We start from the raw sequence: 25,436 nt of genomic DNA, 5'->3' as shown, positions 1-25,436 counted from the left end.
TTTTCCAGGAGCACTTGTTTATTATTATTGTTATTATTGTATGGTCTGACCCTAATTATCATTTGTCTGTCACTCCACACCTTTTGGTTTCGTCGAAAATATGAAAGATTTCCCACATCAATCTGTCAAGGTGTGACATGACTGAATTCTGTTGATGCAGCAATCATCCATACTTACTCACTCCCTCATTCATTCAGTGTTCAGCTTCTCTCACTCCAACATTGCTCTGTCTCGGACGAGGCAGCGGAGGGGATCGGCAAGGCACTGGGGACAGCCAAACGGTTCAACACAAAGCTTATGTCTCTCAACCTGGCCGGCAACAGAATCACAGATGTTGGTGCGGAGCATCTCGCAGGGGTAATGTCTGGGGAAATCTCCCAACTAGCAGATAAAGGGTCGTGACTGACTGAGTGAATGATGTTCTTAGTTTACAACCATGATTGCATCAATGCATAGATGGCCCGCTCCCATCCGGATCCAGATTCTATGGTAGTCTGGATCCTGATAATACCCTCCTCCGGACAATTACTGTGTTGTAAAATCTATATAGGACAACACTGCTATGATTCATTTATTCATAAGAATTTGCTCTGATTTGTGTTTGCGTGTGTGCGAGCGTGAAGGCGTGCGGGCTTGTCTGCGTGCATCAATGTCCTGATTGAAGGGAGATAACTCTCATTTCTGGAAGTATATTTGCTGTGTAAAAGGTACAAGTGTATCAGATCAGTGTTGTCAGTTGTGAGAATTATATTGTGTTGGTAGCTGTCATTGTGTTGTCATGGTAGCGGGTGTATGACTAATGAGTGACACGACTAATGAGTGTTAGCAGTTCCTAAGAAATTGGTGTTTTAGTATTGAAGCGCATTGTTAAAGGTGGATCCAGCATTTATAAAAGGGAGGGGTCCAATATATCAAAATCCTGATGTCAATATATCAAACTACCCCTGGAACCCCCTCTGGATCTGCCTATGATTGTGAGGTATCTAGTATAAAGATGTGATGTCACATGATGTTATGTTACAGGGGCTGAGGATGAACCGATCGCTGCTGTCTCTCTCCCTCGCCAACAATCACATCGGAGATAAGGGGGTGAAGAAAATAGCAGAGGTCAGTGGGCATTCCTCAACTACAATCAGCAGACACTTAATTTTCAGACAGATTCTGCTGTCGTGATTGCAGGTAGATTTGTAAAGTATACCCACAGTACTGTTCTGTGTATGTTAACTCTGAGCTTTTCATTGTTGACCTCCATGGTGTCAACTGCTGCTTTTTGCTGGAGACTGGTGGTGTAACTCCATGGTGTCAACTGCTGCTTTTTGCTGGAGACTGGTGGTGTATTGGATGATACACCCATGGATCTTGCTGGAGACTGGTGGTGTATTGGATGATACACTCACTGATCTTGCTGGAGACTGGTGGTGTATTGGATGATACGCCCACGGATCTTGCTGGAGACTGGTGGTGTATTGGATGATACACCCATGGATCTTGCTGGAGACTGGTGGTGTATTGGATGATACACTCACTGATCTTGCTGGAGACTGGTGGTGTATTGGATGATACACCCATGGATCTTGCTGGAGACTGGTGGTGTATTGGATGATACACTCACTGATCTTGCTGGAGACTGGAGGTGTATTGGATGATACACTCACTGATCTTGCTGGAGACTGGTGGTGTATTGGATGGTACACCCACTGATCTTGCTGGAGACTGGTGGTGTATTGGATGATACACCCATGGATCTTGCTGGAGACTGGTGGTGTACTGGATGATACGCCCACGGATCTTGCTGGAGACTGGTGGTGTATTGGATGGTACACTCACTGATGTTGCTGGAGACTGGTGGTGTATTGGATGGTACACCCACTGATCTTGCTGGAGACTGATGGTGTATTGGATGATACACTCACTGATCTTGCTGGAGACTGGTGGTGTATTGGATGGTACACTCACTGATCTTGCTGGAGACTGGTGGTGTATTGGATGGTACACCCACTGATCTTGCTGGAGACTGGAGGTGTATTGGATGATACACCCACTGATCTTGCTGGAGACTGGTGGTGTATTGGATGATACACCCACTGATCTTGCTGGAGACTGGTGGTGTATTGGATGGTACACTCACTGATCTTGCTTGAGACTGGTGGTGTATTGGATGATACACCCACTGATCTTGCTGGAGACTGATGGTGTATTGGATGATACACCCACTGATCTTGCTGGAGACTGGTGGTGTATTTGATGATACACTCACTGATCTTGCTGGAGACTAAAGGTGTATTGGATGATACACCCACTGATGTTGCTGGAGACTGGTGGTGTATTGGATGGTACACCCACGGATCTTGCTGGAGACTGGAGGTGTATTGGATGATACACCCACTGATCTTGCCGAAGACTGGTGGTGTATTGGATGATACACTCACTGATCTTGCTGGAGACTGAGGGTGTATTGGATGATACACCCACTGATCGTGCTGGAGACTGATGGTGTTTTGGATGATACACTCACTGATCTTGCTGGAGACTGGTGGTGTATTGGATGATACACCCACTGATCTTGCTTGAGACTGGAGGTGTATTGGATGGTACACTCACTTATCTTGCTGGAGACTGGTGGTGTATTGGATGATACACCCACTGATCTTGCTGGAGACTGGAGATGTATTGGATGATACACCCACTGATCTTGCTTGAGACTGGTGGTGTATTGGATGATACACTCACTGATCTTGCTGGAGACTGGTGGTGTATTGGATGATACACCCACTGATCTTGCTGGAGACTGATGGTGTATTGGATGGTACACCCACTGATCTTGCTGGAGACTGGTGGTGTATTGGATGATACTCCCACTGATCTTGCTGAAAACTGATGGTGTATTGGATGATACACTCACTGATCTTGCCGGAGACTGGTGGTGTTTTGGATGATACACCCACTGATCTTGCTGGGGACTGGAGGTGTATTGGATGATACACCCACTCATGTTGCTGGAGACTGATGGTGTATTGGATGATACACCCACTGATCTTACTGGAGACTGGAGGTGTATTGGATGATACACCCACTGATCTTGCTGGAGACTGGAGGTGTATTGGATGGTACACCCACTGATCTTGTTGGAGACTGGTGGTGTATTGGAAGATACACTCACTGATCTTGCTGGAGACTGGAGGTGTATTGGATAATACACCCACTGATCTTGCTGGAGACTGGTGGTGTATTGGATGGTACACCCACTGATCTTGCTGGAGACTGGTGGTGTATTGGATGATACACCCACTGATCTTGCTGGAGACTGATGGTGTATAGGATATTTCCATGATTTTATCAACTTTGGCTAGCACATTCCTCTATTTCATGACTACGTAAGCAAAAAACATATTTGGACAATTATTGACATCTTCCCAACATAAGAGTGCCCACTACACGATATCAAAGTCTTTCAAGACTACTTTTCTTGTCGTGGGTCGTCTAAAAATCTGCATCACAGCCACTGCATTAGTGTTGAGTTGTACGAGTTAAAATACAATGAAGTTTGTGCGCAGATATATAAAAGACACCAAGTGACCGGTTCAGGCTAGTAGACACAAGCTACGATGAATCAATCAGAATCCTTGACATAGGAATAATATCCAGCTGTTTTTATGAATCCGTTTTTTTATCAACATGGTGGATTTTAGGGTACAGTTATATATTTTGTCTGCAGGCTCTGTCTCGGTTTCCACTGACCCATGAAGAGGTAGTAGAACGTCGTCGACTCATCTCAGAGAAGGGTTCTCCAGAGAGAAATAAATCTGTAAGTAATAATAACAATAATGATAATAAAAGATACTTGAAATGCACCAACCCCACCCTCTGATGTATGCTCACAGCACCATGTTATTATGACACTGTATTTCATTCTCTGCCTCCTGGGGAGTATACAAGTTACAACCCTAGCTACCCCAGTCATATTGCATTCTCATCCTGCCGGGTACCCATCCACTGCTAGTGAACAGAGGCATATTTCTAACAAAGTCACTCAGGAGACACTACATGTAACCTGTGTTTGAATTTGGGTCAGGATTGAAGCCTTGCAAACTTTCGGGAGTGGAGGTGGCCGTACACGGTTACCCATCCACCTACTCTCCGCAACATTGCCTAACTTTTCCCTACTTGTGACCTGTGTACTGTGCACAGTACCATATGTTTCCACATTACAGGGCAATAATTACATGAAGGCACAGAGCACGCTCTCATCCACCTAAAACATTGTTGTTGGCACATGGCTATGTTCTACTGTTGTCAAATAGACCAGGGTATGGGGGTTTATCTAGATATGCTCAGAGGCCAATATTCAGCCCCAGGTCTGCAGCAAGTGTCTGTAAATATTCCCAAATGTCTCCCCGAAGAGATTCCGGGTCAGAATAGGCCCCAATAAGCCACGCTTGTCTCAATGTAGAGATCCCGGGTCAGAATAGGCCCCTATACCCCACTCTTGTCTCCCTGTAGAGATTCCTGGTCAGAATAGGCCCCAATAACCTACGCTTGTCACTGTAGAGATCCCGGGTCAGAATAGGACCCAATACCCCACTCTTGTCTCCCTGTAGAGATTCCAGGTCAGATTGGCCCCTATACCCCACACTTGTCTCCCTGTAGAGATCCCGGGTCAGAATAGGCCCCTATAACCCATGCTTGTCTCCCTGTAGAGATCCCGGGTCAGAATCGGCCCCTATAACCCATGCTTGTCTCCCTGTAGAGATCCCGGGTCAGAATCGGCCCCTATAACCCATGCTTGTCTCCCTGTAGATATCCCGGGTCAGATTAGGCCCCTATAACCCATTCTTGTCTCCCTGTAGAGATCCCAGGTCAGAATCGGCCCCTATAACCCATGCTTGTCTCCCTGTAGAGATCCCGGGTCAGAGTAGGCTCATATAACCCATGCTTGTCTCCCTGTAGAGATCCCGGGTCAGAGTAGGCCCATATAACCCACGCTTGTCTCAATGTAGAGATCCCGGGTCAGAATAGGCCCCTATACCCCACTCTTGTCTCCCTGTAGAGATTCCTGGTCAGAATAGGCCCCAATAACCTACGCTTGTCACTGTAGAGATCCCGGGTCAGAATAGGCCCCAATACCCCACTCTTGTCTCACTGTAGAGATTCCAGGTCAGAATAGGCCCCTATACCCCACACTTGTCTCCCTGTAGAGATCCCGGGTCAGAATCGGCCCCTATAACCCATGCTTGTCTCCCTGTAGAGATCCCGGGTCAGAATCGGCCCCTATAACCCATGCTTGTCTCCCTGTAGATATCCCGGGTCAGATTAGGCCCCTATAACCCATTCTTGTCTCCCTGTAGAGATCCCGGGTCAGAATCGGCCCCTATAACCCATGCTTGTCTCCCTGTAGAGATCCCGGGTCAGAATAGGCCCCTATAACCCATGCTTGTCTCCCTGTAGAGATCCCGGGTCAGAATCGGCCCCTATAACCCATGCTTGTCTCCCTGTAGAGATCCCGGGTCAGAGTAGGCCCATATAACCCACACTTGTCTCCCTGTAGAGATCCCAGGTCAGAGTAGGCCCATATAACCCACGCTTGTCTCCCTGTAGAGATCCCGGGTCAGAGTAGGCCCATATAACCCATGCTTGTCTCCCTGTAGACTCCGGGTCAGAGTAGGCCCATATAACCCATGCTTGTCTCCCTGTAGAGATCCCGGGTTAGAGTAGGCCCATATAACCCATGCTTGTCTCCCTGTATAGACCCCAGTTGAGAGTAGGCCCATATTACCCACTCTTGTCTCCCTGTATAGATCCCGGGTCAGAGTAGGCCCATATAACCCACACTAGTCTCCCTGTAGAGACCCCGGGTCAGAGTAGGCCCATATAACCCATGCTTGTCTCCCTCTATAGATCCCGGGTCAGAGTAGGCCCATATAACCCACACTTGTCTCCCTGTAGAGATCCCGGGTCAGAATAGGCCCCTATAACCCATGCTTGTCTCCCTGTAGAGATCCCGGGTCAGAATCGGCCCCTATAACCCATGCTTGTCTCCCTGTAGAGATCCCGGGTCAGAATCGGCCCCTATAACCCATGCTTGTCTCCCTGTAGATATCCCGGGTCAGATTAGGCCCCTTTAACCCATTCTTGTCTCCCTGTAGAGATCCCGGGTTAGAATAGGCCCCTATAACCCATGCTTGTCTCCCTGTAGAGATCCCGGGTCAGAATCGGCCCCTATAACCCATGCTTGTCTCCCTGTAGAGATCCCGGGTCAGAGTAGGCCCATATAACCCACGCTTGTCTCCCTGTAGAGATCCCGGGTCAGAGTAGGCCCATATAACCCACGCTTGTCTCCCTGTGGAGATCCCGGGTCAGAATAGGTCCCTATACCCCACTCTTGTCTCCCTGTAGAGATTCCAGGTCAGAATAGGCCCCAATAACCTACGCTTGTCACTGTAGAGATCCCGGGTCAGAATAGGACCCAATACCCCACTCTTGTCTCACTGTAGAGATTCCAGGTCAGAATAGGCCCCTATAACCCACACTTGTCTCCCTGTAGAGATCCCGGGTCAGAATAGGCCCCTATAACCCATGCTTGTCTCCCTGTAGAGATCCCGGGTCAGAATCGGCCCCTATAACCCATGCTTGTCTCCCTGTAGAGATCCCGGGTCAGAATCAGCCCCTATAACCCATGCTTGTCTCCCTGTAGAGATCCCGGTTCAGAATCGGCCCCTATAACCCATGCTTGTCTCCCTGTAGAGATCCCGGGTCAGATTAGGCCCCTATAACCCATGCTTGTCTCCCTGTAGAGATCCCGGGTCAGAATCGGCCCCTATAACCCACGCTTGTCTCCCTGTAGAGATCCCGGGTCAGAGTAGGCCCATATAACCGATGCTTGTCTCCCTGTAGAGACCCCGGGTCAGAGTAGGCCCATATAACCGATGCTTGTCTCCCTGTAGAGATCCCGGGTCAGAGTAGGCCCATATAACCCACGCTTGTCTCCCTGTAGAGATCCCGGGTCAGAATCGGCCCCTATACCCCACGCTTGTCTCCCTGAAGAGATTCCAGGTCAGAATAGGACCCAATATCCCACACTTATCTCCCTGTAGAGATCCCGGGTCAGAATAGGCCCCAATACCCAACACTTGTCTCCCTGTAGAGATCCTTGGTCAGAATAGGCCCCAATACCCCACACTTGTCTCCCTGTAGAGATCCCGGGTCAGAATAGGCCCCAATACCCCACACTTGTCTCCCTGTAGAGATCCCGGGTCAGAATAGGCCCCTATAACCCATGCTTGTCTCCCTGTAGAGATCCCGGGTCAGAATCGGCCCCTATAACCCATGCTTGTCTCCCTGTAGAGATCCCGGGTCAGAGTAGGCCCATATAACCCACACTTGTCTCCCTGTAGAGATCCCAGGTCAGAGTAGGCCCATATAACCCACGCTTGTCTCCCTGTAGAGATCCCGGGTCAGAGTAGGCCCATATAACCCATGCTTGTCTCCCTGTAGACTCCGGGTCAGAGTAGGCCCATATAACCCATGCTTGTCTCCCTGTAGAGATCCCGGGTTAGAGTAGGCCCATATAACCCATGCTTGTCTCCCTGTATAGACCCCAGTTGAGAGTAGGCCCATATTACCCACTCTTGTCTCCCTGTATAGATCCCGGGTCAGAGTAGGCCCATATAACCCACACTAGTCTCCCTGTAGAGACCCCGGGTCAGAGTAGGCCCATATAACCCATGCTTGTCTCCCTCTATAGATCCCGGGTCAGAGTAGGCCCATATAACCCACACTTGTCTCCCTGTAGAGATCCCGGGTCAGAATAGGCCCCTATAACCCATGCTTGTCTCCCTGTAGAGATCCCGGGTCAGAATCGGCCCCTATAACCCATGCTTGTCTCCCTGTAGAGATCCCGGGTCAGAATCGGCCCCTATAACCCATGCTTGTCTCCCTGTAGATATCCCGGGTCAGATTAGGCCCCTTTAACCCATTCTTGTCTCCCTGTAGAGATCCCGGGTTAGAATAGGCCCCTATAACCCATGCTTGTCTCCCTGTAGAGATCCCGGGTCAGAATCGGCCCCTATAACCCATGCTTGTCTCCCTGTAGAGATCCCGGGTCAGAGTAGGCCCATATAACCCACGCTTGTCTCCCTGTAGAGATCCCGGGTCAGAGTAGGCCCATATAACCCACGCTTGTCTCCCTGTGGAGATCCCGGGTCAGAATAGGTCCCTATACCCCACTCTTGTCTCCCTGTAGAGATTCCAGGTCAGAATAGGCCCCAATAACCTACGCTTGTCACTGTAGAGATCCCGGGTCAGAATAGGACCCAATACCCCACTCTTGTCTCACTGTAGAGATTCCAGGTCAGAATAGGCCCCTATAACCCACACTTGTCTCCCTGTAGAGATCCCGGGTCAGAATAGGCCCCTATAACCCATGCTTGTCTCCCTGTAGAGATCCCGGGTCAGAATCGGCCCCTATAACCCATGCTTGTCTCCCTGTAGAGATCCCGGGTCAGAATCAGCCCCTATAACCCATGCTTGTCTCCCTGTAGAGATCCCGGTTCAGAATCGGCCCCTATAACCCATGCTTGTCTCCCTGTAGAGATCCCGGGTCAGATTAGGCCCCTATAACCCATGCTTGTCTCCCTGTAGAGATCCCGGGTCAGAATCGGCCCCTATAACCCACGCTTGTCTCCCTGTAGAGATCCCGGGTCAGAGTAGGCCCATATAACCGATGCTTGTCTCCCTGTAGAGACCCCGGGTCAGAGTAGGCCCATATAACCGATGCTTGTCTCCCTGTAGAGATCCCGGTTCAGAATCGGCCCCTATAACCCATGCTTGTCTCCCTGTAGAGATCCCGGTTCAGAATCGGCCCCTATAACCCATGCTTGTCTCCCTGTAGAGATCCCGGGTCAGATTAGGCCCCTATAACCCATGCTTGTCTCCCTGTAGAGATCCCGGGTCAGAATCGGCCCCTATAACCCACGCTTGTCTCCCTGTAGAGATCCCGGGTCAGAGTAGGCCCATATAACTGATGCTTGTCTCCCTGTAGAGACCCCGGGTCAGAGTAGGCCCATATAACCGATGCTTGTCTCCCTGTAGAGATCCCGGGTCAGAGTAGGCCCATATAACCCACGCTTGTCTCCCTGTAGAGATCCCGGGTCAGAATCGGCCCCTATACCCCACGCTTGTCTCCCTGAAGAGATTCCAGGTCAGAATAGGACCCAATATCCCACACTTATCTCCCTGTAGAGATCCCGGGTCAGAATAGGCCCCAATACCCAACACTTGTCTCCCTGTAGAGATCCTTGGTCAGAATAGGCCCCAATACCCCACACTTGTCTCCCTGTAGAGATCCCGGGTCAGAATAGGCCCCAATACCCCACACTTGTCTCCCTGTAGAGATCCCGGGTCAGAATAGGCCCCAATACCCAACACTTGTCTCCCTGTAGAGACCCGGGGTCAGAGTAGGCCCCAAAACCCCACACTTGTCTCCCTGTAGAGATCTGGGGTCAGAATAGGCCCCAATACCGAACACTTGTCTCCCTGTAGAGATCCCGAGTGAGAGTAGGCCCATGTTACCCATGCTTGTCTCCCTGTATAGATCCCGGGTCAGAGTAGGCCCATATAACCCACACTGGTCTCCCTGTAGAGACCCCGGGTCAGAGTAGGCCCATATAACCCATGCTTGTCTCCCTGTATAGATCCCGGGTCAGAGTAGGCCCATATAACCCACACTTGTCTCCCTGTAGAGATCCCAGGTCAGAGTAGGCCCATATAACCCATGCTTGTCTCCCTGTAGAGATCCCGGGTCAGAGTAGGCCCATATAACCCATGCTTGTCTCCCTGTAGAGACTCCGGGTCAGAGTAGGCCCATATAACCCATGCTTGTCTCCCTGTAGAGATCCTGGGTCAGAGTAGGGCTATATAACCCACACTTGTCTCCCTGTAGAGACCCCAGTTGAGAGTAGGCCCATATTACCCACTCTTGTCTCCCTGTATAGATCCCGGGTCAGAGTAGGCCCATATAACCGATGCTTGTCTCCCTGTAGAGACCCCGGGTCAGAGTAGGCCCATATAACCGATGCTTGTCTCCCTGTAGAGATCCCGGGTCAGAGTAGGCCCATATAACCCATGCTTGTCTCCCTGTTGAGACTCCGGGTCAGAGTAGGCCCATATAACCCATGCTTGTCTCCCTGTAGAGATCCTGGGTCAGAGTAGGCCCATATAACCCACACTTGTCTCCCTGTAGACTTCGGGTCAGAGTAGGCCCATATAACCCACACTTGTCTCCCTGTAGAGATCCCAGGTCAGAATAGGCCCCATATTCCACACTTGTCTCCCTGTAGAGATCCCGGGTCAGAATAGGCCCCAATAACCCACACTTGTCTCCCTGAAGAGAACCCGGGTCAGAATAGGCCCCAATCCCCCACATTTGTCTCTCTGTAGAGATCCCGGGTCAGAATCGGCCCCTATACCCCACGCTTGTCTCCCTGAAGAGATTCCAGGTCAGAATAGGACCCAATATCACACACTTATCTGCCTGTAGAGATCCCGGGTCAGAATAGGCCCCAATACCCAACACTTGTCTCCCTGTAGAGATCCTTGGTCAGAATAGGCCCCAATACCCCACACTTGTCTCCCTGTAGAGATCCCGGGTCAGAATAGGCCCCAATAACCCACACTTGTCTCTCTGTAGAGATCCCAATGTCAGAATAGGCCCCAATACCCCACACTTGTCTCTCTGTAGAGATCTCGGGTCAGAATAGGCCCCAATAACCCACACTTGTCTCTCTGTAGAGATCTCGGGTCAGAATAGGCCCCAATAACCCACACTTGTCTCTCTGTAGAGATCCCGGGTCAGAATAGGCCCCTATACCCCACTCTTGTCTCCCTGTAGAGATTCCTGGTCAGAATAGGCCCCAATAACCTACGCTTGTCACTGTAGAGATCCCGGGTCAGAATAGGCCCCAATACCCCACTCTTGTCTCACTGTAGAGATTCCAGGTCAGAATAGGCCCCTATACCCCACACTTGTCTCCCTGTAGAGATCCCGGGTCAGAATCGGCCCCTATAACCCATGCTTGTCTCCCTGTAGAGATCCCGGGTCAGAATCGGCCCCTATAACCCATGCTTGTCTCCCTGTAGATATCCCGGGTCAGATTAGGCCCCTATAACCCATTCTTGTCTCCCTGTAGAGATCCCGGGTCAGAATCGGCCCCTATAACCCATGCTTGTCTCCCTGTAGAGATCCCGGGTCAGAATAGGCCCCTATAACCCATGCTTGTCTCCCTGTAGAGATCCCGGGTCAGAATCGGCCCCTATAACCCATGCTTGTCTCCCTGTAGAGATCCCGGGTCAGAGTAGGCCCATATAACCCACACTTGTCTCCCTGTAGAGATCCCAGGTCAGAGTAGGCCCATATAACCCACGCTTGTCTCCCTGTAGAGATCCCGGGTCAGAGTAGGCCCATATAACCCATGCTTGTCTCCCTGTAGACTCCGGGTCAGAGTAGGCCCATATAACCCATGCTTGTCTCCCTGTAGAGATCCCGGGTTAGAGTAGGCCCATATAACCCATGCTTGTCTCCCTGTATAGACCCCAGTTGAGAGTAGGCCCATATTACCCACTCTTGTCTCCCTGTATAGATCCCGGGTCAGAGTAGGCCCATATAACCCACACTAGTCTCCCTGTAGAGACCCCGGGTCAGAGTAGGCCCATATAACCCATGCTTGTCTCCCTCTATAGATCCCGGGTCAGAGTAGGCCCATATAACCCACACTTGTCTCCCTGTAGAGATCCCGGGTCAGAATAGGCCCCTATAACCCATGCTTGTCTCCCTGTAGAGATCCCGGGTCAGAATCGGCCCCTATAACCCATGCTTGTCTCCCTGTAGAGATCCCGGGTCAGAATCGGCCCCTATAACCCATGCTTGTCTCCCTGTAGATATCCCGGGTCAGATTAGGCCCCTTTAACCCATTCTTGTCTCCCTGTAGAGATCCCGGGTTAGAATAGGCCCCTATAACCCATGCTTGTCTCCCTGTAGAGATCCCGGGTCAGAATCGGCCCCTATAACCCATGCTTGTCTCCCTGTAGAGATCCCGGGTCAGAGTAGGCCCATATAACCCACGCTTGTCTCCCTGTAGAGATCCCGGGTCAGAGTAGGCCCATATAACCCACGCTTGTCTCCCTGTGGAGATCCCGGGTCAGAATAGGTCCCTATACCCCACTCTTGTCTCCCTGTAGAGATTCCAGGTCAGAATAGGCCCCAATAACCTACGCTTGTCACTGTAGAGATCCCGGGTCAGAATAGGACCCAATACCCCACTCTTGTCTCACTGTAGAGATTCCAGGTCAGAATAGGCCCCTATAACCCACACTTGTCTCCCTGTAGAGATCCCGGGTCAGAATAGGCCCCTATAACCCATGCTTGTCTCCCTGTAGAGATCCCGGGTCAGAATCGGCCCCTATAACCCATGCTTGTCTCCCTGTAGAGATCCCGGGTCAGAATCAGCCCCTATAACCCATGCTTGTCTCCCTGTAGAGATCCCGGTTCAGAATCGGCCCCTATAACCCATGCTTGTCTCCCTGTAGAGATCCCGGGTCAGATTAGGCCCCTATAACCCATGCTTGTCTCCCTGTAGAGATCCCGGGTCAGAATCGGCCCCTATAACCCACGCTTGTCTCCCTGTAGAGATCCCGGGTCAGAGTAGGCCCATATAACCGATGCTTGTCTCCCTGTAGAGACCCCGGGTCAGAGTAGGCCCATATAACCGATGCTTGTCTCCCTGTAGAGATCCCGGGTCAGAGTAGGCCCATATAACCCACGCTTGTCTCCCTGTAGAGATCCCGGGTCAGAATCGGCCCCTATACCCCACGCTTGTCTCCCTGAAGAGATTCCAGGTCAGAATAGGACCCAATATCCCACACTTATCTCCCTGTAGAGATCCCGGGTCAGAATAGGCCCCAATACCCAACACTTGTCTCCCTGTAGAGATCCTTGGTCAGAATAGGCCCCAATACCCCACACTTGTCTCCCTGTAGAGATCCCGGGTCAGAATAGGCCCCAATACCCCACACTTGTCTCCCTGTAGAGATCCCGGGTCAGAATAGGCCCCAATACCCAACACTTGTCTCCCTGTAGAGACCCGGGGTCAGAGTAGGCCCCAAAACCCCACACTTGTCTCCCTGTAGAGATCTGGGGTCAGAATAGGCCCCAATACCGAACACTTGTCTCCCTGTAGAGATCCCGAGTGAGAGTAGGCCCATGTTACCCATGCTTGTCTCCCTGTATAGATCCCGGGTCAGAGTAGGCCCATATAACCCACACTGGTCTCCCTGTAGAGACCCCGGGTCAGAGTAGGCCCATATAACCCATGCTTGTCTCCCTGTATAGATCCCGGGTCAGAGTAGGCCCATATAACCCACACTTGTCTCCCTGTAGAGATCCCAGGTCAGAGTAGGCCCATATAACCCATGCTTGTCTCCCTGTAGAGATCCCGGGTCAGAGTAGGCCCATATAACCCATGCTTGTCTCCCTGTAGAGACTCCGGGTCAGAGTAGGCCCATATAACCCATGCTTGTCTCCCTGTAGAGATCCTGGGTCAGAGTAGGGCTATATAACCCACACTTGTCTCCCTGTAGAGACCCCAGTTGAGAGTAGGCCCATATTACCCACTCTTGTCTCCCTGTATAGATCCCGGGTCAGAGTAGGCCCATATAACCGATGCTTGTCTCCCTGTAGAGACCCCGGGTCAGAGTAGGCCCATATAACCGATGCTTGTCTCCCTGTAGAGATCCCGGGTCAGAGTAGGCCCATATAACCCATGCTTGTCTCCCTGTTGAGACTCCGGGTCAGAGTAGGCCCATATAACCCATGCTTGTCTCCCTGTAGAGATCCTGGGTCAGAGTAGGCCCATATAACCCACACTTGTCTCCCTGTAGACTTCGGGTCAGAGTAGGCCCATATAACCCACACTTGTCTCCCTGTAGAGATCCCAGGTCAGAATAGGCCCCATATTCCACACTTGTCTCCCTGTAGAGATCCCGGGTCAGAATAGGCCCCAATAACCCACACTTGTCTCCCTGAAGAGAACCCGGGTCAGAATAGGCCCCAATCCCCCACATTTGTCTCTCTGTAGAGATCCCGGGTCAGAATCGGCCCCTATACCCCACGCTTGTCTCCCTGAAGAGATTCCAGGTCAGAATAGGACCCAATATCACACACTTATCTGCCTGTAGAGATCCCGGGTCAGAATAGGCCCCAATACCCAACACTTGTCTCCCTGTAGAGATCCTTGGTCAGAATAGGCCCCAATACCCCACACTTGTCTCCCTGTAGAGATCCCGGGTCAGAATAGGCCCCAATAACCCACACTTGTCTCTCTGTAGAGATCCCAATGTCAGAATAGGCCCCAATACCCCACACTTGTCTCTCTGTAGAGATCTCGGGTCAGAATAGGCCCCAATAACCCACACTTGTCTCTCTGTAGAGATCTCGGGTCAGAATAGGCCCCAATAACCCACACTTGTCTCTCTGTAGAGATCCCTGGTCAGAATAGGCCCCGATAACCCACACTTGTCTCCCTGTAGAGATCCCGGGTCAGAATCGGCCCCTATAACCCATGCTTGTCTCTCTGTAGAGATCCCGGGTCAGAATAGGCCCCAATAACCCACACTTGTCTCTCTGTAGAGATCCCAGGTCAGAATAGGCCCCAATACCCCACACTTGTCTCTCTGTAGAGATCCCAGGTCAGAATAGGCCCCAATACCCCACACTTGTCTCTCTGTAGAGATCCCGGGTCAGAATAGGCCCCAATAACCCACACTTGTCTCCCTGTAGAGATCCCGGGTCAGAATAGGCCCCAATACCCCACACTTGTCTCTCTGTAGAGATCCCAGGTCAGAATAGGCCCCAATAACCCACACTTGTCTCCCTGTAGAGATCCCGGGTCAGAATAGGCCCCAATAACCCACGCTTGTCTCCCTGAAGAGATCCCGGGTCAGAATAGGCCCCTATAACCCACACTTGTCTCTCTGTAGTGATCCCGGGTCAGAATAGGCCCGTATACCCCACACTGGTCTCCCTGTAGAGACAGATCCTCACAACATCCACTCACATCCTCGTATTAAACAGCAAAGAGGCCTGCACTGACACTAATGTTTCAGAAGTTGTCTGAGAATGATCCGATGAACCTTTTTATCCTTCGTGATATCTGATGGTGCCAGCATGTTTGTGTTCACTGTTCACATGCACTGTTCACCCCTAGCCCCCACCGAGCCGTCGAGCTGAGTCCAAGGACCGTCCTGGCAGTGTTCGAAGCAGCTCCCACACAGACAAGGACAAGTCTAAGCGAGACAAACCATCGGCTAAAAAGAATAAGGTACACTACGGGGCATTTGACATTTACCATGGATGAAAGCAGAACTATAATAAGGCGACATTTTTTTTATTTCTTGGTTTATGGATTTCAAAAATCATTTCAAAAGTGAGGTAGGCAAATTGAAAAAAAACAAAAACCTCTAGGATTTTCTTTATTTGTCTTTTGGCCCATTTAAAAAAGTTAGGTAGGTATAAAAAAACATTATTCTGGAGTACCAAAAGTAAAACAACTCAATTTTTCAAGAATATTTTATTATATCCCTGGAACTCAGCTTGTGCACAAATGGCAATAGAGAAATATTCATGTAATATGAAATGCATGAAAGACGCCGCCATTTTGGCAGCATGGTTGACGATTAAACTGGTCGGCACTGTGCTTTGTGTTGACACGCTTAGATGGTATTAGAGAAGGATCCCAGTGGGAAATATCAGAGTGACTTCCCTTTGCTTTACACTCGATAACGAAACCAAAATGTTTGTTGTTGAACTTTTTATGCATTTTTTCAAGTAAAGATCGGTGGTAATAAGAAAAGGAGTAATTTGTATTTTTTTTTTTTTCAACATTTGAACTTTGAAAGAGTGGTGCATCCGTAAACCAAGAATTAAAAAAAATGTTGAATAAGCTTTTTGGTATTTGGGTATTTTACCCAGGGGTTTGATATTGATTGGGTATCGACGAGTTTTGGAGGAAATTTAATTTTAACCCACCTGTTTCTTCACATTTGGGTATTTTAACTTAAAACCTGTTTCATATCAATCCCTGTAAATCATTTAAAACTATGTCTAGGACGTCTAGACGATCTGCTCGATGATCAAGATCTATATTGTAATAAAACGGGTCTTACCCCCAGAAGTGCATCAAAACATGTGAGCACCTTGATTAAAAGCATGAAAGAATATGCAAAATATCTGTCTAAGCCCAGGTGGCTGTACACATACTTTGCAAATCCTGCAGTTGACCGAAATCTGCACGTTGAAATCCATGTTGTTTACGAACTGGATGTTTAGTTCGTTTAAGCAATTTTGATTGGTCTATGCATAAACTTGTAAGTCCAGCCAAAATGTAACTCTGGAATCGCAGCCCAGTTCAGGAAGGGTGGAAACTGGACTTTTATTGTCAGTTAATGCCCTTGCCTCAGGAAGATGCAATTATACTGCAGAGCTCCAGATAAGCTTTTGGTGTTTTACCGATGTATTTTAAAATCATTGGGTATCAGTATTTAAAAACACTATTCATCTAGTCCCTGCAAACTGGTGTTGTGTGGGTTCGAGAGCTTTATAGGACTCAAAAATACCATGATACTTCCACAAGAAAGTGTGATGGCAAATGATCATGATGTATCTGTCATCGTGGAGTTTGGCAAGGTTGACGGAAAGCCTGTTTATAATTTCAAAATAAGTTGCTGATTTGCTAATCGAATTCGCAGGGTTCCTTCACAATATTTTAATGATACACACAAGTTTTATTTTTGTAGCGTATCTGTAATGTTTGTTGCGTATTTGATACGCTTGGATTTTATTTTACTGCGTATTTCTGCATTTCTGATGCGTATTTTACGCAGATACGCAGCTTATCTGGAGCTCTGATACTGACATGGATAAAAGTATCAGTGTAGTGGCTAGTTTGCCTAACTATGAGAATAGTATTGACATAAATCAAGTTTTAGTATACCCGCTAGTTGTACCACTGCAATAGTATTGACATGGATAATAACACTGGCCATTTAATCCAGGATCCGAAGGCCAAAGAGGAAGACAAAAAGGGAGGGACGAGAAAAGAAAAAGACGACAAAGGAAGCTCCAAGAAGGGTACGTTTCCTCCCAGATTACCATTAATCAGCACAATTACCGTATTCAACGTAATAAGCGCCCAGGGCGCTCTCAAAATTGGAAATAGGGGGCTCTTATTAGAATAGAATTTTGGTGAGAAAAAAATACAGAATTGTAAGATCGTAAATTTCGTGATTTATGGTGACAGCCTGAAAAGAAACAAATGAAAAGTCTGTGCGTATTATGCACGACAGATATATTTTCCAGGATTTAATTGCCCATAATTAAGGGTGCATATAACACACAAGTGCATATTATACACGAATAAATAAGTGTTCATTGATCAATCGGAAGGGGTGGTAATTGGGATTGTTCACTAGCCAATATATTAGCAAATATTGCCGTGGGCGCTTATTAGAGCGGGGCGCTTATTACGTCGAATACGGTAGATAAACACTAGCTCGTGTGATAGAAAGTGTATACCGATCATGTCATATAAAGTTTGTTATTTGTAGACCATGTGGGATAGTTAATGACATGGTTAGTGTGTGATGCTTATTTTTATTTTTAATTGTTTTGGTGTGAAATATTTAGGTTTTGCTACTTGTGTGAACCTAGAGTTTTATTTGAGATTAGGTTTGTAATTTGTTCCTAATAACCAAGGCATTTTGTTGAACTGATTGCAACTGACTAATCACTTTGTTCCTAACTCTAGCGGACCCTGTACAAGTTAACTTGATAACTGAAACAGTGAGTCATGTGACAAGTTAACCGTTAACTATATTCGTGAGAACTACTTTTATGATGTACTGATAACAGTAGCTTCAAGGTCACTTGAAGGGTGGTCGGGTAGCCTTCTGGTTAAAGCGTTCGCTCATATCACCGAAGACCCGGGTTCGATTTCCCATATGGTTACAACATGTGAAGCCCATTTCTGGTGTCCCCTGCCGTGATGTTGCTGGAATATTGCAAAAAGCGGCGTAAAACCATACTCACTCACTCACTCAAGGTCACTTGACCCAGAACCCATTGTGATGATGTAATGGTTTTGTTTAGGTTTTTTCAAATCGTTTATCGGACAGTTGATGTTTCAAAGTAAGTTGTGCATGAAACTTGCATGCCTCTGTCGACAACGTAGATCTCAGAACTACTCACTCCAGCTCTCACCACAGCTGAGTCCCCGAGACTCCAACTCCTGTCCTGTCCTGCTCCGCGCCATGCTGGGGTTTAATGCTAACATGTCAACTCACTTTGGGATTTATCTTGACCCATATACAGCCCTCAGTCTGCAACTAATGTCTGGACAAAATGGAATAACGAGCTTCCCAATTCCTGTAGTTCTAGTCCTAACCAATCTGTGAAGATTCCGGGGTAGAATAGGTCTTCAGCAACCAATGCTTGCTGTAATAGGTGACTATGCTTGTCGTAAAAGGCGACTAACGGGATCGGGTGGTCAGGCTCGCTGACTTGGTTGATGCATGTCATTAATCCCAATTGCGTGGATCGATGCTCATGATGTCAATCAATGGATTGTCTGGTCCAGACTCGATTATTTACAGACCGCCGTCATATAGCTGGAATATTGCTGAGTGCGGCGTTAAACAACAAACCAACCAACCAACTAACCAACCAATCTAGTCATAACCAATGTTATGGCTTTGTAGAAATGACTTGTATTTCACTGAAGACAGGACCAGTGAAGAGGATTAAAAAGGCTTTAGTGGTTTGTTTTACACTATTGCCTACCTCCTAAATTGCGAAAAAAAAATGCAAAAAATACCAATTTTGAAATAAAGGTTGAGATTTTCTGCCAAGGTCACTTCGTATGGAATCCAAGATAAATCCCGAATACTAATGATACACGTCTTGGTGACGTTGTACAAAACAACCTTAGCGCTAAGACTGTCGTAAGTCTGTGTTAAGGTATGGGGGTTACGATCACCTTAGCGCTAAGATCGCTTTGTACAACGGCATTAGCATTCTTGCTTCTTTCTCAAAGTGAAGAAACAAATTCATCATCTCCAATGACCTTTGTTCTACGAACTGCATCCCTGCGTAGCGCCAGGATCTATGCTGGCCCTAAGAGGCCGGTTAACTGATTTCGTTGATAAAGAGACATCGTACCCTGATGGCAGGGATCGTTGCTCATAATACTGATCACTGGATTGTCTGGCCCAGACACAATTCTTTGGAGGCTCCTGTCATATGGCTAGAATATTGCTGAGTACGGTGTTAAAAAAACATTACCACAGAATGATATGGATATAAACCATGTTACCGTGTAGAGGGAGATTGTATTGTCAGTGATAGTGGATTATTGACTATATTTCGAAGACAGACAGAAAAACCTAATGTGAGGAAATGGCCCATATGTACTGTCTGTGCAACCTATTCAACTTTTTTGAGCTGAGCTAAAAAGACAGTAAAATTTTTTAGGCTCAGGCTGTAGACTAATGGATAATATCACAAGGGTAACAGACGGTAGGGCTGGGACGGGTAACTCGGGTACTCGGTCGTGTGGGCCTAAGAAAGACCCGGGTACCCACAGGACTAACCGGCCCCGTGGTTAGTCACGTAATATATTGTTTAATGACAAAAATGATCTAAAACTCTTTTGTTACACTACAAGTACTAATGTTCCCATTTCTTTCTGACTACGCACCCTTCCTTCTGACTTTAATATATTTGAATTAAGATCAAACTTCATGCAGTAAACGTCATTGTATGCATGACCAGATCGCTTTATACATGTATCTAAATACATTTTACCAGGGCTATGGTCAATCATTTCCAAATCTGACAGTTTGTACCTATCTCTATATATCTTCAGCAGGTATCCGGGTAGGGTTGTGTAATAGGGTGATGGGTACCCAGGTAGTAAATTTGGACTCGTCCCAGCCCTAACAGCCAGACAGGTGTCTGTTACCATGAAGTTTAGACCCAGGCTAGGACTTCTATTTAACTCTTGGCTTCATTATGTTGATGAAACAATGGTGATATTTCAGCCCTGAAGGTGTTTTAGTATAGGGAGCCTCCCTCCAGGTGAGCGACACAGACAAAACGTTTTATCAAAACTCCTTCCGTAGAACATATTTGCTTCAAACATAGGTGGACAAGCTTGTTTGAGGTAGAATTTGCAATAACTAATGCATGATTAGAGTTAAAGTGGGTGAAATTTCTTTGCTTTCTTGCATGTTGCGTTGTAGGTATTGAAGTAGCGTAGAGAAACCAACTAGCTGGTTTAAAGACTCTAGCCGCCTGTGCAAACAACGCAAGACTCGGCTTGGCCAAGCCTGTGTTTCAGTATCAGTGTTTGTAGATATTTAGGGAATCTCACCCAAGCTAACCAGCTCCAGAGTCAAAGAGATTAGTGATGTCATTTGATTGTGACATCAAAGAATCTGATGATGTCATAATGGTCTGCAAAGCATTGTGATGCAATTTCATTGCTGCGATATCTCCCTATTCCACAAAAGTATCTTAGCGCTACGATTGTCGTAAGTCTGATAAAGTTTTGGAGTTACGTTTGTCTTTTCGCTAAGATCGATTTTTGGAATGGGGCCCACGGAGAGATCACTTGATCTGATCCTAGCAAAATCTCTGTGTAGGCCAGATTTGGATGACGAGGATCGTTATCAGCTAAGCAGCGTAAAATACCCCCCAAGAAGTATTCAAAACTCAATTACTTTCAATTAACTTGCGTACAGGAACGCATGCATTAAATGAAAAACACAAATGTATAAAAACATCTCGCGTAAATACATCTCGCGTAAATACCCAATGAAGCTTTTTCAGCATGCGTACAAAGGAGCTAATTTCTGAAGTACAATTACGAGATGATTTACTTTCTAAGTCAAGCCTATATATTTAGAACAGTTGTATACATTCGAAACATTATTTCATATTTTTAAAATCTTAAAATGTTCACTAATTTTGGTAAATACCCAATAGAGTCATGAATAGACGAGTGAAAAAATATTGGTTACCCAATGAAAAATGTAATAACCCAATTAAAATAGAAACCCTACAGTAAAAACTCAATTGCTCAAAAAGTTATCTGGAGCTCTGTGTCTGAAACAAACGATATAAGACTCATGTTTCAGACAAGTGGTTCAAGTCACAGCCTGATTTAGGCTGGGCCCTGTTCAACAAAGGAGTCTTAGCTCTGTGACTGTAGCTTACACCGCTGAACACGGACTTAGGACAGTCGTAGCGCTCTGATCGCAGTGTGTGATACTACCGATGTAACGTTAAATTTGATTTCACTCCTTCACTGATTGCTGTAGGGTACAGAATCCTGATCTTTTGACTTTTGGAAAAGAACCCCACATGGAATCCAGCTCCCTGTCAAATTGTAGGGATTGACGAAACATGCAGACTTAAAAATCACTGCTCTGGACTAATGTGGACTTATATATACATATATAAATCTTGAAATTAACACTAGGCTAACATTAACTATAGGCAGAGTTACCTCCCTTTTATTGATATCCTTATGATATAACCTATCCTTCGTCACCACTCGCCCCTTTCTGTAACCTGCAAGAAGACTCGTCCCCCTATTGATAAATGTTATGTGCGAAAATACAACAAACAGATCAGAATGAGCGTGTGATATCAAGTACTTCCGTCAAAGAATCCCTCAGGAATACTGTTTGATTTTACATATCTTTTGCATCTAAACATATACCCAATATACAGTTAAATGTGTTCAATCATACTGTGTAATACCTTAAGTCCCGATGTGTCTTAAATAGCATCTGGAATATATATGACATATGGGAAATTTGCGTGAATCATTACGCAACGAGTTGACAATTCTTTCAGGTATTCTTTCTTAGATGGAACCCAGTTGCAAAAAATGTCCACAAGACGGGCACAAGTCGCTATTCGGCCTGTCCCGGAATAACACGAGTTGGTCACGAATGATAACCTATCTTGGGTTTTTCTTATAAAACAGGAAATTTGTTAATTTATTTCAAGAACGGGAATTGGTGGATATTTTTTACAGCAATGTAGGACTGGTCTGTGAAGAGGAATACACAATTTACAGGCCGAATATAATACTGACAGGAGTACATCTTAATATGACCTGTGAAGATTCGAGTTAGAATTGGTCTTCAGCAGCCCATGCTTGTTTGAAGAGGTGACTAATGGGCCCGCTGACATAGTTGATGCATGTCATCGTATCCCAATTGCGTAGATTGATGCACATGATATCTGTCACTTGATTGTCTGGTCCAGTAGATGTCAATGAGAAAATACTGATTACCTCATGTGATCAACTTTCTATGACTTTGGACTTGTGCCTGAAGTGGTTGAGGGAGCATGGGTGGCCTAGTCGTCTAAGGTGCCACGATTCGCTGTGCAGAGTTGCGTCCCTTGGGCACGCCAGAAACCTATGATTGTGGGTTCGAACCCCGGTTCGCCCCATTTATGTTTCAGCACCATACCTGTGCTTGTAGGTTTCACCGAAGTGGTAAACGTCCGAGATCTGCATCCCTTCGGGTTTTCCTCCCACATAAAGCTGACACGCCGTGATATAACTGGAATACTGTTAAAAGCGGCGTTAAACCCAACTCCTCACTCACTCCCTGAAGTGGTTGCATGTACATTTGTATCTCGATTGCTTTACCAGTTACCAGATTGGTTCCAGTGTTTTTTATCTTACTTATTTATACAGTTGCTAGGTAAGTGGTGCATAAACAAATCCTTGCCAATTTTACGATTTTTGCTGAAATTTATTTTAGTCTAGTTTTTTTGTTTTGATTTACGTAAACCATTTACACTTGTTTTTCATTTGATAATCATTAGAACAAAAATCAAGAACCATTGATAGCAGTAAACTAGTTTACTTTGTTAATCATCCTTGAAACATTTTGCTGTGCAAACACAGTGCTTTTATTTTATCATTGATGGATTTTTTTTATTTGAGTTGCTGACATTGGCAACTTTTTCAACTTTTTGTTGCATGTTTGGACACATGATATTTATAGGCTCCCTGACAATAATGATCAAATGCACCAAATGATGATGATGAAATCGACATCTTGTTCGTCGGTCGATTTCAGGATTTGTAAAGCATCAACTTGGTGTCAACAGATATTTTCCAGATCCTTTCATGTTTCTAATCAAGGTGCTCATGTGATTTCATGCACTTTGAGAAGTAAGACACGTTTATGCTTCATTATTGATCCGATCAGATAGTCTTGACTGGGCACCGCCATATTGTTTGAAGCAAATGCAAGTGATAAGAGAGAGGGAATCTGATTGGTCAATAGGAGGGACATAGAAGGGACATAACTTGTAATAACCGCTGATGGTGCTACGATCGAGTCCAGAAATTCCAGCTTTGTTCGCCAAGGGTGGAAACTGGACTTTTACAGTCAGTTAAATCCCTTGACTCAGGAAGATGTCTCAGTGTGGGACAGAGTCACCAATCCAACTACTCTTCCCCTGATTGTGAAAAAAATAAATGACCTCAGAACCCCAACTGCAATTATAATACCATATGTTTTTCGAGTATAGTGCGCACCCAAGTATAATGCGCACCCCACCCTAGCGGATACAATTTTGGAATTTTTTTTGTGGAATATTAAGTGCAGAAACAAATTACACCATACCTCTTCAGCTAATTCTGGCATATATGATATATATATCCATTCTCTGTCAACTAAAGTTCGATTCAAGGCGCCATTAGAGGTAATCGGATCGTGGTGACTGTTTATAACAGTGAGTTGTGCGATCTTCCAATTGCTTCACACACAATTTTGTCGACATTTATTAAAACAATATTAAAAGGAATTTTGAATAAATTTAAGGTAATAAGTTACAAACATAAGTCCAGATATACCATGAACACTTTTCATAACCAGACAGTGTAATACAAGATTGTGTACTCCAGTACAGATTTCTTGACATGGTATTTCCGGTGTTCCGTGCTCATGGTAATGTCTTTGCATTGGGGGAAAAAAATCATTATGATGGTATGATGCGCACCCCCTTCTACACAGCTGTGTTTTTGGGAAAAAAGTGTGCACTATACTCAAGAAAATATGGTACATATGAAATTATTGTTTCCAAAACGTTCATGTTCCAAAAGATCGTGTGTTCAGAGTTATTTAATGGATTTGGAACCAAGAAATACAATGTAACGTTGGTTGTTGAATTTCAGCCTGTAGATAGACCCATTGTCCACTGAACAAAGAAAGTTGAAGATCCAATCTCATTAAAATCAGATCTTAGTTCTCGCTACCGCTAAACAAAGATCTGAGGACATCCCATTACGGGTCACGTCAGACCGACCTTGCGTGAACTTTGACCGACCAATGGAATGACCAATCAGAAGGCAGCTTTCTCGTGCTTTACGGCACTAATTTCAAATTGGCGACTACGCTTCTCGATTACAAATATGAAACCTGAACAAAAGAACATTCTCGAACGGCTAATAGATGGGCTAGATTGTATAGATTCAGTTGTTAAACCCGTAACTATCGTTCGGAATAAAGTTTTCGAGGTTGCATGATTAGAAATCACATTCCGACGGTCACTTTCATAATCTGGTAAGCGACGCTCTGATTGGTCGGATGAAAGGTCGTTCTGACGTGACCCCTAATGGGATGTCTTCAGATCTTTGTTTAGCTGTAGCGAGATTGGTTGAAGATTATGATCATGAATATTTTTAGGGGTAGTGGTGTGGTGCATCTTAAATATTCATGATCCCTAACTTTTTTGTCCAGTATATGTAATTACACTGGCGTCCAATAACTACTAATGATGTTATTTCTTCTCTCCTCTAGACCCCCGAGGCGCAAGAGGTTATGACCGTTTTCTCCAGTTTTACTCCATATTGCTTTAAGCTAACTGTCCTTATCATGGAGATTCACCTGCCCAGTAGCACACACATACAATCTATACTTTCTAAAACAACTCTTTTAAGAGGAAGAACAATGTTTCTTTCTTAATTTTGTTCTAAATTTGATGGTTAGGTCGGCCCAGTTGTCTAAGGCACCATAGTTCATTATGCAGAGTTGTGTCCCTTAGGTGTACCAGGAACCTATGATCATGGGTTTGATTCCCAGTTCACCCTGGTTATGTCAAGCTGAACACCCTGATTAACTGAAATACAGCTTAAATTCGTGAAGATCCGGGGTAGAATATGTCTTGAGCAACCCATGCTTGCTGTAACAGGCGACTGTACTTGTTGTAAGAGGCGACTAACGGGATCGGGTGGTCAGGCTCGCTGACGTGGTTGATGCATGTCATCGTATTCGAATTGCATGGATCGATGCTCATGATG

General features: G+C 46.4%; 1 protein-coding gene across 7 annotated transcripts in view; it reads left to right on the top strand.

The window, feature by feature from the left end:
* Nucleotides 1-25,436, top strand: part of LOC139460662 (leucine-rich repeat-containing protein 71-like) — a 55,612-nt gene that overhangs the window by 10,925 nt on the left and 19,251 nt on the right. For 4 of the 7 annotated variants that reach the window (XM_071242140.1, XM_071242139.1, XM_071242137.1 and 1 more), the window contains exons 8-13: nt 198-357; nt 1,024-1,107; nt 3,716-3,805; nt 15,255-15,368; nt 17,101-17,176; nt 24,937-24,954. In XM_071242140.1, the coding sequence (XP_071098241.1) occupies nt 198-357; nt 1,024-1,107; nt 3,716-3,805; nt 15,255-15,368; nt 17,101-17,176; nt 24,937-24,954 (542 nt within the window). Of the gene's footprint in view, nt 1-197; nt 358-1,023; nt 1,108-3,715; nt 3,806-15,254; nt 15,369-17,100; nt 17,177-18,193; nt 18,233-24,936; nt 24,955-25,436 lie in introns of all 7 variants that reach the window. The other 3 variants (XM_071242138.1, XM_071242136.1, XM_071242135.1) reach the window with 2 other exon arrangements.

Source organism: Haliotis cracherodii, unplaced genomic scaffold, assembly GCF_022045235.1.
Source record: "Haliotis cracherodii isolate W230 unplaced genomic scaffold, xgHalCrac1.p SCAF_14, whole genome shotgun sequence".
NCBI classification, from domain to species: domain Eukaryota; kingdom Metazoa; phylum Mollusca; class Gastropoda; order Lepetellida; family Haliotidae; genus Haliotis; species Haliotis cracherodii.
This window is presented reverse-complemented; position numbering and strand designations above follow the sequence as displayed.